We start from the raw sequence: 15695 nt of genomic DNA, 5'->3' as shown, positions 1-15695 counted from the left end.
TTCCCCCATTCATCATCTGCCCTCTGTCTCCCCCTCATCCATCCAGCGTCTGCCTTCTCCTCCCTGTTTCCTTTCAGGATACAGAGGGAAGAGCCTAAGGCCCTGATTGGTTTAAACTTTCAGCGTTTGCTGATTACTTTTTAGTCCATCTTAAGGATCCCCAGGTCTCTGTGGCCACCCTTATGGAAAGTTTCAGAGAGTATGGCGATTTCTCCAGGTTTAAGCTTAGGTGCAGGCTAAATTTATTAAACCAAAATCATGAATGTGGTTAATGTTACCATCTTGAACCAAACCAAAGGACCCGACACGGTCCATGTTTCGGTCCCAGGTGGATAAGGTATCAAATCAAACCGCAAACTAAAACCAGTAAGATTTTTTTAAAACAGCATTTCCATCAGATAAATAGTCTGGTCCTGAGTAGCTTTGTCGAATTGCTTTTTGAGCCCCGCCACCGACATGATGCCTGCATTTTTATACATCCGTCTGCAGTTTTCTTTGTTTTGGTTTGTGCTCTGTTCACTGCAGATTGTGTTGGATTTTTTTCCTTTTGTTGTTTCCAGGTTTAAGCTTAACATGGAAAAATCTTTAGTACTGCCTACTTCCCCGGAGATTTCTCGTTGTTGTGTGGGACCCTTTCTGTTACAATGGGAGCATAACTCCTTTTGTTATCTAGGAATTATACTTACCCCCAAAACCTTGGATCTTTATGAGCATAATATAAGCCCTTTGCTGGTTCACACTCAGGACAGTTTGGCTAGATGGTCTATGTTGCCTGTCATACAAGATAGAATCCACTTATTTGGCATGATCCAAGTGGCTTTATACTTTGCAATTACTGCCATTGCTCCTGTTAAAGCAGGATGTTGCTAAGTTGTATTCTCTACTATCTTGATTTTCTTGGAACAACAAAACGCCACAGATCACTTTTTGTTTGTTGAGGGGGGAGGGGGGTTTGAGACTTGGCGGATTAGGGGTTCCTGATATTTGTCTTTATAATTCGGCATGTTTACTTTGTTATTCGAGGGAATGGTTTTCTGATTGTCAGGACTACACACTGAAAAAAAGACCGAGCAGGCGCTGTTTGCGCCTTGGCATATTTCTTCTTTGCTGCATGCTCCCTTGGCAACGATACCATCTGAACTTAGGTGCAGCATCTTATTAGAAATATAGAAGATGACGGCAGATAAGGGCCATAGCCCATCAGACCTGCCCACTCTATTGACCCACCCTCAAGTCTACTATCCTAGGGATCACACTCCTGGTGACAGGTTCCCTTGGCTTAACCCTCTAAGGGATCCCACATGGGCATCCCATTTGCTCTTAAATTCTTGCACGCTGGGAGCTCGTTCCAAGGATCAACCACTCTCTCGGTAAAGAAATATTTCCTGGTGTCGCCATTAAATTTCCCGCCCCTGAGTTTGAGCGGATGCCCTCTTGTGGCTGAGGGTCCTTTGAGAAAAAGAATCTCTTCTTCCATCTCGATACGGCCGGTAATATACTTAAACGTCTCGAACATGTCTCCTCTCTCCCTACGTTCCTCGAGTGAGTACAGCCGCAAAATTTTCAGCCTTTCCTCGTACGATAGATCCTTGAGCCCCTTGCAGGTGGTTTGGAGGGAATTGGTGGCCAGGTTGTAACTTAAGAGATATCATGATCGCATGCTTTCATACCAGGCTGTAACCTATTTATTTTCAAAATTTGGGGGATCTTAATTTCTTATTCATCATTTGTTTGTATTTTTAGTTTAACCTTTTGTAAACCGCATAGAACTTAAAGGTAATGCGGTCTAGAAATAGATTTTATGTTATGTAATCCCAACTTTTTCTGATGTGTTGCCTATTGGGGGTAACTTACAGTTTCTGCCGGGCAGGGATAATGTCAGTTTTTACCTCATGGTTAGTCTTGGGGTGACTCAGCTTTCACATGTTTTACAGCCAGATGCGTCTGTGCAGTCCTGGGCAGTTTTACGACAGTGGTGTAATCTGACTGTGGGTGATTTTTTTGCATATGGGCAGTTGTGCCATTATATTGCCTCTTTAGATGTTGGCAGTCTTCGTTTCCCTTTGGAAGGGTGGCTTCAGGCTTTTGTAGAGCAGTATCGCGAAGATGGCTTCACAGTATCTTGGCTGCACCAAGATCTTCAGGAGCTTTTTTCTGGAGGTGCATGGGAGGCACTGTGAGATCGCTGGAGTGCTGACTTGGGTCTATCTAGAGACTCTGTTGATTCTGTGCAGTTGATTTGTTGGATTCCTGAGATCTTTGTTAGTGCTGATTACAAGAGTGCCAGTATTGGATTCCGCAAGGACATACTTCACCCAGGATTGTCTATAAATTGGAGTATGTTGCCTCTTCAGACTGTGGCAAATGCTCCAATGGTATTGAATTCTTTTCTCCATGCTTTTTGGACTTGCTCCACAGTTAAACATTTTTGGACTGCAATGGTCTGCTATTTGACAAGGTTGTTGCACTGTCCGATATCGCTTTCTGCGGCAGGCCTTCTTTTGGATATATAAGAGGCCTTCATGATAGCTAATAAGGGCCATCACCTTTTACTTCATAAAAGTGCCTTCCTAGGCAAAAAAGGTTATTTTGTCAGTATAGTTGAATGAAGCAGCTCCTTCGTATTGGGGGTGGAGAAATCGCCTCCATAACTTAATGTTATTAGAACTTTGGTATGCTAAGCTCACTCCAAAGTGCAAGACCTTTTTCTCCAGGTTTGGGAAGTATATTTTTGTTCTCTTTCTCTTAAAGCCTGAAGCACAGCGTTGAACTCCATTTGAAGGAGAGGGGGGCTCCAGCATCTCATAAAGGGGGGGATCCTAAGAGGGGGTAGTTAGGTGGGGTAGGACAGGGGTGGGATTCAGGAGCTGAGACTCCATTACCGGATTAGCCATAAGAATTGGGCCACCAGTATTTCTATTGGATTTTGCTTTTTAAATTCCCAGCTCTCCTGTTCCGGGTTTTAGTTATTTATCTGGTCTTTGTTCCATTTATTAACTTCTTAGATTGGGACCAATTGTTAGTTGTTTTTGTATAGTCCCTGTACAATGTTAGGACTTTTTTTTTGTACATCTGTAGTTTCTTGCAAGAGATTCAAGTTCCTTTGTATCTTTAGGTTTTGGCTGGAGGGGAGTAGAGTTTACTGGAGGGGGTGGGTTCAGGGTTGACTGGTTAACGGTATACTATTGAGACCTGTTTGTCCTTGTCATGCAACTTACTCTGTTGTGTTTTGTAGTACTGTATTATGCTTTTTGCATACATTGTATGTGTGTGAGTAGGAAAGATGGCAAATTGGGGAACAGTACAATAATGGGTGATTTAAACTACCCGAACATTAACTGGTTAAATGTTACATCGGGGAGTGCTAGGGAGGTAAAATTCCTAGACGTCAAAAATGACTGCTTCTTGGAGCAACTGGTCCAGGACCTGACAAGAGGGGAGCTATTTTGGATTTGATCCTTAGTGGAATGCAAGGCACAGTACAGAAGTTAACTGTGTTGGTTCCGCTTGGAAACAGTGATCATAACATAATCAAATTTGAGCTGGTACCTGGAGTGACATCACAAAAGAAATCTGTACAGGCATTTAATTTTTGAAAGGGCGACTATGATCAAATAAGGAAAATGGTTAGAAAGAAGCTAAAAGGATCATTTGCAAAGGTTAGGACTCAAAACCAGGTGTTTAAAAATACCATTGTGAAAGCCCAGACCAGATGTATTCCACATGTCAACAAAAGTGGAAAGAAGAGGAAACGAGAGCCAGCATGGTTAAAAGGTGAAGTGAAAGAGGCTATTAGAGCCAAAAAATCCTTTAAAGAATGGAGAAAGGATCCAAATGAAGAAAATAAAAAGAGACACAAGCACTGGAAAGTTAGATGCAAAGCATTGATAAAGAAAGCTAAGAAAGAATATGAAGAGAAACTTGTCAAAGAGGCAAAAATTCATAACAATTTTTTTTAGGTACATCAGAAGCAGAAAGCCTATGAGGGAATCTGTGGGACCACTGGATGATCAAGGAGCAAAGGGGGCATTCAGGGAGGATAACGCCATGGAACTGGAAATGGTTTTCAAGGGTAATGATGTGGAAGAACTGAAAGAAATCTCTGTGAATCTGGAAGATGTACTAAACCAAATCAACAAGTTAAAAAGTGATAAATCACCTGGGTCCCAGGGTACTAAAAGAACTCAAACATAAATTTGCTGACCTGCTGTTAGTCTGTAACCTGTTGCTAAAATTGTCTGTAGTATCTGAAGATTGGAGAGTGGCCAGCGTTACGCTGATTTTTTAAAAAGGTTCCAGGGAAGCTCCGGAAATTACAGATCAATAAGCTTGACTTCAGTGCTGGGCAAAATGGAGGAAACAATTATAAAAAATAAAATTATGTAGCACGTAGACAAACATGATTTAATGAGACAGAGTCAACATGGGTTCAGCCAAGGGAGATCTTGCCTCACCAATTTGCTTGATTTCTTTAAAGGTGTGAATAAACATGTGGATAAAGGTGAGCTGGTTGATGTAGTGCAGTGTTTCTCAACACACGGTATGCGTACCCTTGGGGGTACACAGCCTGGCCGCCACGGGGGGGGGGGGGGTCCCTCCCTTCTTGCTGCTGAAGCTGCTACCAGAGATCCCTCCCTCCCTCCCTGTTGTCCCACTGCACCACCCCCGAAGCAGACCCTGTTACTTTGTTGGAGCTGGACTGGCTCCCTCCTCCCCTAGAAGCACTTTGTGCAGGGACGCAAGCAGCCACTCACACACTGGTAGCTGACCTGGAACCTTCTCTCTGACGTCAGAGGGAAGGCTTGTGGGCCAGCCACGTGCAGCGTGTGAATTGCTGCATGTGCCATCCCTACATGGAGTTGCTGCTGGAGGAGGATGTAAAGTGACTTGATACCAGAGAAAATGATCCTTCGGCCTAGTCACGGGTATCTGACCTGAAGAGCAAATTGATGCCCAGGGTTACCCTCGCATAATTACCATACTAAAGTTATTTTACCTGCACATGATCATTTTTGTGAAAGTCGAATTGGAGAATCTGTTGCTACTGTGAATAAAATCCTATTTCTATAGTGAGTACACTGGTCCTGACAGGACTGGCCAAACTCCACACTGTAACATTTTTTTTTTTTTTAACATTTTCCAAAGCATCTAGTTTTGACCACTAGGCAACATAAAGGGGATTTAAACTGGATTGCGGAAGTTCACCTGCGCTTCACTGCACACCGGGACTTGAAGTATCTGCTCGCAGCAAAGATCCGAGGCCGGGTCGGAAACGCTAGCACAATAAACTACAAAGTCCAGCGCGGCGTCGGGCTTCATGCGCATGTGCAACGGCAGCAACGTCTCTGAACCCCGCTCGCGTTGTTATTTACGCCATATTGAAGAAAGCAGAGTCACAAAGCGACGCGGGTTGCTGGTGACGCTCGGCGTTTGAGCTCGTGAGGAAATCTTCCCTCATCCGCCGCCCCGGCGCGCGCACACACCCTGCCAGGCTCCGAGAGAGGGAGGGGGGTTTTCAGCCGCGTCGGATTCGGGGAGGCGGAGCCTGTGTTTTGTCAAGCGCGAGCCCGGCTTCGAGAGGGGGGAGGCGAAGACCCAGTCGAGGCGGCGGTTGGTGGTGGTGGTGGTGGGGGGGGAGGCCTCGCTGTGGATTGGGAGTGAAGCGCCGCCGGCTCCCCGCTCCTCCTCCTCCCTCGCTCTCGGGCCGCAGCGAGGCCATGGCTTGCGGTGCCACGCTGAAAAGGACTCTGGAGTTCGACCCGCTGCTGAGCCAGGCGTCCCCCAAGCGCCGGAGATGCGCGCCCCTGTCCGCGCCCAGCGCCGCCGCCGCCGCTGCTGCTTCGTCCCCGCAGAAGAGCCTCCGCCTGGAGCCCTCGCCCTTCGGCGACGTGGCCTCGCGGCTCACAGCCGGTGGGTAGGAATAATAATAATAATAAAAAAATATTTTTCTATACCGCCATACCCGAGAGTTCACTTGGAGAAGATACAAACGGGACAAGTTAAGTAAAAAGACAGCAATTGAAGGCATCTAGTGGAGGAAATACAGAAAGAATTTTAGGAAGGAAGAAAAATATATATATAAAAAAAAGTATTAAGACCCTGGCCTGGGAGGGGGTGAACGAGTTACGGTGGGTTTCTCTTATCAAGCGGGGTTTAATCTTTACTTTTATGTCTCCACTGCAGAAATCGCTCTATCCTTTCATCTTTTTTTTTTTAGTGTACGTAGAGGGAATTCAGAATTTCCCGAGGCGGGGCTGCTGCCGCCACTGCTTCCTAGTTCTGTAACGTAATTGCTAATAAAACCCCCGGGAGTTGTCCGGTCAAACGCCACTTTTGTTACTGTGATGGAGAAAAAAAAAAAAAAAAAGGCCGAGGCTAAATTATAAGCCAGAAGGGAAAAAACCCCATAAGAAATAAGTCGGATATGGTGGGTTCAGGATGCATTAAAGTCGTTCGTCTTGTAAACTAATAGCCTGCTTAAGCCGTGACCCAATGCGGAACTGTGCACAAATGGCTCTGGTTGGGGAGTTTAAAAGATCACGAGAGTGAGTGGCAGGGGGTGTGACCGAGACAGTCAGCTGTTTCCTGCTTCAGTTCTGGAAGCTGCCTGCAAAGGCACTCTAGCTAGCTGGTTGGAGCTATGGTGTTCTTTGTGTCACTAGAACAAAAGAGTGATATAGCCATTTGAAAATAAGGCTGATCTTATGATGGGTGGACATGGCAAAACTTACTTTCAGAATTCAGGTAGACATATTGGTGGGCATGTTGCCATCAGAAGGGTCCTTGCAATGTGGCTCACCTTTTTAGGTGCATATGACTTCATGTATGTAAATCAGACTAACCTGATGTTTGTTATGGTTAAGAGTATTTAGCTATGATCACTCACCTCTATAACTTCTGAAAAGTCCATAAGCCATTATTAAAATGAACTTGGAGGGAAGGGGGGGGGGGGTGCAGATCCACTGCTTATTCCTAGGATAAGCAAAGTATCTGTTTTATTGTTTGGGATCTTGCCAGATATTTGTGACCTCGGTTGGCCACTGTTAGAAACAAGATACAGTCAAACCTCGGTTTACGAGTGCACTGGTTTGCGAGTGTTTTGCAAGACGAGCAAAACATTCGCAAAATTGGCGCCTCGGAAAGCGAGTTTGACTCTATTTACGAGTGCCATCCCCCGCGATCCAGCATCTTCCCCCCCCCCTGCGATCTTACATGCTCTCTCGAGCACCAAAACGATATCCCTTACCCCGATTGGGCACCAGCACCAACACACAGGACATGCTGGTGCCCGAAGATCCTCCCTCTTCTGTGCTGGGCTGGGCGGTGCATTGGCGATCCTTCCTCTTGCTTGTGCTGGGCTGGATTGGGCCTTGAGCATTTGTGCATGCTCAAGGCCTTCTGGTCTCGCTCTCTCTGACGATTCTCAGATTCAGAATCTCGGAGGGGGGGTGTTGGTGGAACGAATCAAAGCGAGTTTCCATTCATTCCTATGGGGAAACTTGCTTTGATATACGAGCAATTAGGTTTACGAGCATACTTCTGGAACGAACTATACTCGTAAACCAAGGTTCCACTGTACTGGACTTGATGGACCTTCCGTCTGTCCCAGAATGGCAATGCTTGCCCTGGATCGGTAGCATTGAATGTTGCTGTTATTTTGATTTTTGCCAGGTACTTGTGACTTGGCCACTGTGAAGACATGATACTGGGCTTGATAGACAATTGGTATGACCCAGTAAGGCTATTATTATATTCTAAAAAGTACTTTTTAGCTACTATCTTGGCAATAAGTTGAGCAATTGGATATCTATCAAGTACATGACCTTGTTTTAGCAGCTGCTAATTAAGGACCAAAGTATTTGGTAGGCTCCAACAAAATAAATTCACTAGTTCTTATATTCCAGGAATAAGCAATAGCTTTCTCTAGATTTATATCTTTATAAAAGTTATGAGCTTTTTCTCCCATAATCCTCTTTGCCAAGCTTCAAGTTTAATTAATTTTAATATACTGACCATCGACGTGCACCTGGTCAGTTTACAATGCTAAAAATGAAAGGTTAAAATAAATTTTTGTAGGGGGGGAAGTGAACGTTAAATAGACAAATTACAAATACAAACATGAGCTTAAGGGGGAGGGGAAAGTTAATAAATACATCATGTGTGGCGCAGTGGTTAAAGCTACAGCTTCAGCACCCTGGGGTTGTGGGTTCAAACCCACGCTGCTCCTTGTGACCCTGGGCAAGTCACTTAATCTCCCCATTGCCCCAGGTACATTAGGTAGATTGTGAGCCTGCCGGGACAGACAGGGAAAAATGCTTGAGTACCTGAATAAATTCATGTAAACCGTTCTGAACTTCCCTGGGAGAATGGTATAGAAAAATTGAATAAAAAAAAAAATTAAAACCAAATTAATTAAAGGGAAGGGGGGGTGGAGGATGAAACACCAGGAATGGGGATCGCTTCTTAAAAGCGGTTTGTGTTTATTTTGCTAGCTATTGGAAAGGAAATATTTAGACGCTATTGTATGCGTCTTGGAATAAGAACGTTTTTAGTTTAGTCTTGAATTTGTCGAGTGAATTTTCGAGGCAGAGTTGAGGTGGCATGGCGTTCCATAAAGTTGGAGCTACAACGGAAAAGTTAGTTTTTCTAGTATAGTGGAATTCTTTGATGGAAGGTATGGTCAATAAATTCTGATCAGCCGATCTAAGGGTCCGGGGAGGGCAAAAGGGGATGATGAGTTTATCAAAAAAAGATGGGAGATGTGAAAGTTTTGAAGACCAGCATTAAAGTTTTATAGGTAATGCGGTGGGTGATGGGAAGCCAGTGAGCTTCTCGCAGAAGAGGAGTAACATGATCATATTTCCCAACCTTATAGATATGTTTGATTGCCGTATTTTGAATGAGCTGCAGACGTAATTATTTTTGAGTAATTCCATTGTATAGAGAGTTGCAGTAATCTAAATGAGAAATGACCAGTGAGTGAATGAGGGTTGTGATAGCGTCAGTTTAAAGAATTGAGGTTACAGAACGAATGAGCTGAAGTTTGTGAAAACAGATTTTTAGACAGAGAAGACAAATTCTGGAGCTTAATTTTGCACTGAATAAGTGTGTCCCCTATTGTTTGTACGTTTTGAAAAAGAAACAGACTGATTCATATTTACTAGTTCAATAATTCTACCGTAGCAGTGACCAGAACTGAGTACAGTACTCAAGTGTGGAAACACCATGGAACGCGATACAAGGAGTTATGAGACTTCTGGTACTTGCTGGTTTTTTGGTCATAATGCTAGGGGCAACACATTCCAGTGCAATAGATGTTATTCTAGACACGGGTTATATCCCCATGTAGAAGGAATCCACTGTGGATTTTTCCTGTCTCTCTCCTACTTCACTGTGAGCTCTATTGCCACCTGCAATTTTTCCCTTCTGTCCGCAAGCAGGAAGGAGTATTTGTTCTGCTCTCTCCGTTTCTTATTTTATTCTGTGGTTTTTATTTTTTTTAATATAGTTAATGAGTGGATTTGATAATGAGGGTTGCAATTAGATGATTATTATATTTGGGTTGGGTTCTATGGATGTAATGGTGTAATTAATATACAGGCAGCCCCTGGGTTAAGAATGGGTTTCGTTTTTTTAAAAAACTTAAGTTGAATTTGTATGTAACTCAGATCCTGTACAGTACAAAGTCTATAAAAACATTAACAAACATTAAAGAAACAGTCCTCAAAATATAGTACTGTAGCTTTAAATAGAAAGAAAAGATAGGTTTACACTTTTGTTCTTTATCTGTCCTACTGTTCCTTCTTCACAACCACATCCAACATTTCTCCCTCTCTTCCCCGTGCATCTGTACCACACATCTCTCCCATCACCATGTCCAATATTTCTCTCCCTCCCTATGCCCAACAATTCTTTCTTAATTTCCTCATGTGCATTATCTCTTGCCCTCTGACTCAGACTCCCTATGCCCAACAATTCTCCTTTTCTATTCTCTCTCCCATCTCAGCATCTTCACTCCCTCCATTCTTCCATTTTGTGACCCCAAGTTCATGTCCCCTCCCTCTTTCCATCCTTTGTTTGAAGTTTCCTCCCTCCCTTCTGTGTCCCAATGTATCCCTTGTCCTCCTCACTTGCCTCTCTCCGCAGGTGTTACTTCCTTAGCCTGCTCCCTTCTCCCTGCCATACTTCTCAAAGCTGCAGCCACAGGTCCTGCATGTGGCCCGCAACTGACCCGGAAGCCTTCCCAGCAGAGAGGGAAGGCTTCTGGGTCAGCTGCGGGCCACATGCAGGACCCGCAGCCGCGGTTTTGAGAAGAGAAGCACGGCAGGATGGAGGGAGCAGGCCAGAGGAGGTAGCGCCCATAGGAAAGAGGCAAGTGGGGGAGGATGAGGGGCGCATTGGGACAGGAAGGGAAGGCTTCCGAGTCAATTGCAGGCCGCGTACAGGAACTGCAACCGCAGCTTTGAGAAGAGAAGTACGGCGGGAGAAGGGAGCCGGCCACATGAGGTAATACCCATGGGAGGGATGCAAATGAGAAGGAGAAAGAGAGGCGCATGGGAACACGGAAGGGAGGAATTGAGGGGTGCGTAAGTATGAGTGATGTAAGTTGAGCATTCTTAAACCGGGGACTGCCTGTAATTGTTGCAGAGTGAAATGTTTTTGAGTTTGTAACTTGTTAGAATGAGCTGTTTTTTAGAACTGTAAATTGCTATAGCACTTCGGTTTTTAGTGGTATATTAAGTATTAAATCAATACCGTGTCTACTGGGCTAATAATGGACTTTATCCAGAAACTCATCTAAAACATTTTTAAACAAGTGTGAACATATATTCAGTTTTCTGCCATATATCACAGTAATTGTGCATTTTAACTTCTGTGTACAGATGAATTACACTAATTCTTGGTTTGTTTGTTTTTTACAGTAGATTATCCGGCAGCCATGGGGATTAGTGGATGCTGGATAACTGTAGTTTCTGGTTGCTTGAGAGTTACTATAAAAATAATTTAGTCTTCCTTCTCACCTCACTCTTATTATCCCTCCATTTTCCCTTGTTGGTACATCATCTGTTTTTCCCTTCTTTCTTGGTCATTTTCTCTCCCCCCACCCCTTTCTCCCCTTACTTATGAGTCCAGTATCCATCCATCTCTCCTGCCCTTCACCCTGCAGTACCAGTATCCTTGTCTCTTTCTCCTCCTCCTCCCCCCACATTTATGGGTCCAGGATCTGTAGCAACCGGTCCTGATAACACCCCCCTCTCTCACCCAAAACAGTAGCGGCAGCCGGTAAACAGAAGAAGCACTGGTAAACAGGCTGTTTCTGGTCAGTCCGGCAGTTGGAAGTGATGCGGCAGAGGAAGGGCCCTGCTGGGACTGGCCAGGAACAGCCTGTTTATCGGCGCTTCTGCTCACCATTGCTGCTACTACTTTGGATGAGGGAGGGGTGTTGTCAGACCGGCTGTGCTGCTTTGGGGAACGGAGGGAGGGAAGGGGGGACTGTCAGACCGGCTCTGCTGCTTTGAGGAATAGAGGGTGGGAAGGGGGGATTGTCAGACTGGCTCTGCTGCTTTGAGGAACGGAGGGAGGAAGATTTTTGTGGTTGAGCTGGTGATGCCTCTGGGGCTGGAAGGAGGGGGGGATTGTTGGGTCAGGAGCTTGACTTTGGATGTTGTCTGAGGAGCCCAGGAGGCAATTTTTTTTCCCAACAAATATTTTTCTGGTTAGTTGAATACCGATTAACTGAGATTCTACTGTATTTACACTCTTTGAAACATGCAACTTTTTCATTTGTAGTTAGCCTGATGCTACTTTGCCTGAAACCTCATTTTAAGTTACAGAAAATAAAAACTGCAGATTTATGGATAGTTTCATTTGTTCTGTTTCTAGAACAAATTCTTTACAGCATAAAACAAGAACACAAACGCATGCAGAAGAGGAAACATCTGGAAAGTACTTTCCAGCAGACAGATCCTTGCTGTTTAAATGATGCACAGCCGCATGCTTTTCTTCTTAGTGGATCAGCTGTGCCAGGTAAGAGATTTTAAGATTTTCTAGTTAAATGATAAGCACGTATGACTCTGTATTAAGTTTGGTATTATAAGGCTAGTTGCATAATTGAATGGTTAGAATGTGGAGTGGTTAAATTTGAAGAGTTTTCAGTTTATTTTTTTAATCTCTATTGAAACAAAGAAATAATTCAGATTAAACAGAGAAACACACTCATTGTAAGACAAAAATAAAAAAAGGATATGAAAACTCCCAAACATTGTGATATGGATCTCTATATTATAGGAGAAGCAAGGACGGCAAAAGGTAAAATGCCCGTTCCTTGTGATCCTGCTACAGCAGAAATCCCCAACAGAATGATAAGGTAAGAGATATGATCCATTGAGTACAGACCACAAGGTATCCATGTCATCACTTAAACTAAACTTAAACTAGCCTTCCCCTCTCCACACGGCATCCACTATTCAGGCAAACTGGGAAAATCCCTTCTCTTCAAAATCACAGGTCTTTGGAATGACCTCACCACCCCGCTGCGGAACCTGAGCTCCCTTCAGTTATTCCGCAAACAACTGAAAACCTGGCTTTTCAGCAAATTGTAGCTCTATCCTTCCCCCTTTCTCTCCCCCCTTCTACACATAAGTTCATGTAATCCTTTTTCTTCTTCTCTACCCACTATTTTAAGTTCTTGTAAACTGTGTCGAGCTCCATTCTCATGGAGATGATGGTGTATATAAACTTAAGGTTTAGATTAGATTAGATCACTTCAGTTATAGATCCCCGGACAGTTGGCCGTCTTTGACTTGCTCACCCATATACACTACATTAAATTCAGACATCCATGCATCCATACATAGAGACAAAATCACACCTGAAACCTGAATCCCTTCACCTACATACATAGCAAAATCAAACAATGTAACAAAAGTAACGGGATTGCAGAACGTAAAGGTCGGTGGGGAGCACAATGGAAATTCCTGTTATCCCAGGACAAGCAGGCATGATATTCTCACATGTGGGTGACGTTATCTATGGAGCCCCGATGTGGACAGCTTTTTTCAAGCTTTGCTGCTCCACGCATGCGTGCCTTCCTGCTCCATTAGAGGGCGCATCCCCTCCTCGTTGTCTCCAGTTCAAATTTTTCCGCTGAGCCTAGAAGTCGTGTGCTTTTAGGCTCTGCCCCAACTGCCTTCTAGCACCACGATTTTTTTCCTTTCTTTATCGATTAAGTCGCTGTGCGCGTTTATTTCTTGTTTTATTATTGTTCCTGCTTCGTTTTGACCGATCCGGAGGCTTCCGGGTCGCCGCGGCCGCGGCCAGTTTCGTTTCTATGTCCCGGCCTTTGACCGGCTTTAAAAAGTGCACCCGGTGCGAGAGGCTTCTTTCTATCACAGACCCGCATCGCCGGTGCATCCTCTGCCTGGGGGCCGCCCATCCAACAGATTCTTGCCTCCAGTGCGCCACTTTTCAGAACCGGGCCCTCCGTTGAAGGAAAGCCCGCATGGCGGATCTTTTCGCCGCCGACCAACCCACTACCTCGGCCCCGAACACCTCGGCACCGCCTCGAGACTCGACCCCGAAGTCCTTGGGTACGCAGAAAGCCTTGGTTCCGGGTAAGTCTCCTCTTCCTTCTTCAGGTTCCGCGCCGACGAAGAAGCCAGCCTCGGGGACACCGGCGGCGCATGGTGGAAATTCCATGCCTTCGGCCCCGGCGAAGTCCTCCAAGCCCTGGGACGTGCCTCCACCACCCGGGAATACTCAAAATCGAGGTCGCCCTCGGTGGAGTGCACTACGGCATCGGACATGCCTTCGATAATGTCCGTACCCGTTTTCCAGGACTTGCTCCGGGCGATGATCTCGTCGGAGCTGTCCGCTGCGCTGGCCCAGCTACAACCAGCCTCGACCTCGCGTGTGCCGGACCAGCCTGAGCCTTGCATCGAGCCCCCTCGGGGCAAGGCACGCCAGCCTCGCCGCATCCCATCCTCCTCGGATTCCTCGCCGAGACGCTCCCCCCTCCACTGACCGCCGCGGGGCGAAGCGTCGCTCCAAAATGATCGATACCTAGAACCGCCGTACCTTGAAGAAGGCCCGGAGTTCTCCCACTCTACGGGGCCGTTCCCCGGCGACTCGTACGGAACCGCTGAGGGTGACGGAGTTATAATCTCCAACCCTCAGATTATCTTATCTCCCCCTCGGTCCGGGGCTCCGAACCGAGGTCAAAGGCTATCGCCGAGGGAGTCCGGGTCCAGGTCGCCGATTCGACATTGATCGGCACCTCGTACCCTGGCATCGTCTCCGAGGGGCTCCTCGAGACGACGCAGATCCACGACCCCGGAACACTTTCGTAGTGTCTCCCCAGTCTCGGAGCGCGGGTCGGAGCTTGAACCTCGATACTCGAGGGAAGCCTCCCCGTCCTTCTCCGCCCGACGAAGGTCTCGTTCACCGTCCCCACACGGGGCTCTGGGAACGTCCCACCCCTCCTTCACCCGCTTTGTCCAGGACATGGGCCACGCTCTGAACTTAGACCTCCAGTCCGACTCAAGATATTCTAAGGAGTACCTTGCGGAGCTTGATATGCCATCACCGCCCAGAGAGTCCCTTCGCCTACCGCTCAACCAGGTACTCCAACAGGCTTTCATCAGGAATCTGGAGACCCCCTATATGGTAACAGCCGTCCCCTCCAAAATGGAGTCCAAATACCGGACAGTACCCTGCCCGGGGTTCGAGCACCCATAGCTCTCCCACCAATCGCTGTTGGTAGAATCTTCCTTAAAAAAGGCTCACCCCTCCCGGGTCTCAGCGGCGGTCCCCCCAGGTCGAGAGGGTCGAACCCTTGACAAGTTTGGCAGGAGACTGTACCAGAACTCCATGATGGCCTCCAGGGTGCAAAATTATACCTTCACCTTCACGTCCTACCTGAAACACCTTATTGGACTACTGGGAGCCTTTACGACTGATTTGCCGGCCTCCCTCCAAGGAGCCTTTGGCCTGCTTTTGGAGGTTTTCTCCAACCTACGCCTCCATCTATTCCATGCGGCCTATGATGGCTTCGAACTTTCCTCCAGGGTGGCAGCCTTCGCTATCGCCATGTGCCGTCTAGCCTGGTTGCGCCTGGTAGACATGGACCCCAACTTACAAGACTGGTTGGCTAACCTCCCCTGTGTGGGCAAAGAACTTTTTGACGATACCATCGAGGCAGCTACGAAAAACTTTCGGAACACGAACGCTCGTTTGCCTCCCTCGTCAGGCCTAAGCCTAAACCCCCCCCGCGTCCAGGCCATTCAGGGCCCCCCCGCGCCGCTATCCACAAAAATCTACCCCCGCCTTCTCGCGGCCTCCACCTAGACGTCCGCAAGCTCACCATCGGGCTCCGCCCAAGTCCCAACCACCAGCAAGTGCCAAACCATCCCCATCCTTTTGACGGGACACGCGGATGGGGGCTGGCCCCCTCCGCCACAGTCCCAGGCCTCCTTCCCTTCGGGGGCCGCCTCAGAGCCTTCTACCCTCGCTGGGAACAAGTCACGTCAGACGCATGGGTCCTTGGCGTGATCTCATCAGGATACTCTCTCAACTTTCGGGACATTCCTCCAGACAGCCCTCCAAGAATGTGCTCTCCCAATCGGGCTCAGTTACCCCTCCTTCTCTCAGAAGCTCAAGACCTGCTTCGCCTGCGGGCAGTGGAAGAGGTTCCCCCC

At 46.7% G+C, this 15695-nt stretch overlaps 1 protein-coding gene across 1 annotated transcript in view; it reads left to right on the top strand.

Annotated features, from left to right (window-relative positions):
• The first annotated feature begins 5320 nt into the window (after window positions 1-5320).
• Window positions 5321-15695, top strand: part of LOC117356736 (akirin-2-like) — a 75100-nt gene continuing 64725 nt past the window's right edge. The window contains exons 1-3 of the mRNA XM_033936358.1: window positions 5321-5910; window positions 11884-12027; window positions 12289-12367. Coding sequence (XP_033792249.1) covers window positions 5718-5910; window positions 11884-12027; window positions 12289-12367 — 416 coding nt within the window. The 5' untranslated portion in view covers window positions 5321-5717. The remainder of the gene's footprint in view (window positions 5911-11883; window positions 12028-12288; window positions 12368-15695) is intronic.

The sequence above is a fragment of the Geotrypetes seraphini genome, chromosome 3, assembly GCF_902459505.1.
Source record: "Geotrypetes seraphini chromosome 3, aGeoSer1.1, whole genome shotgun sequence".
Taxonomy (NCBI): domain Eukaryota; kingdom Metazoa; phylum Chordata; class Amphibia; order Gymnophiona; family Dermophiidae; genus Geotrypetes; species Geotrypetes seraphini.
The sequence above is the reverse complement of the archived record's forward strand: the minus strand, read 5'-3'. Positions and strand labels throughout refer to the sequence as shown.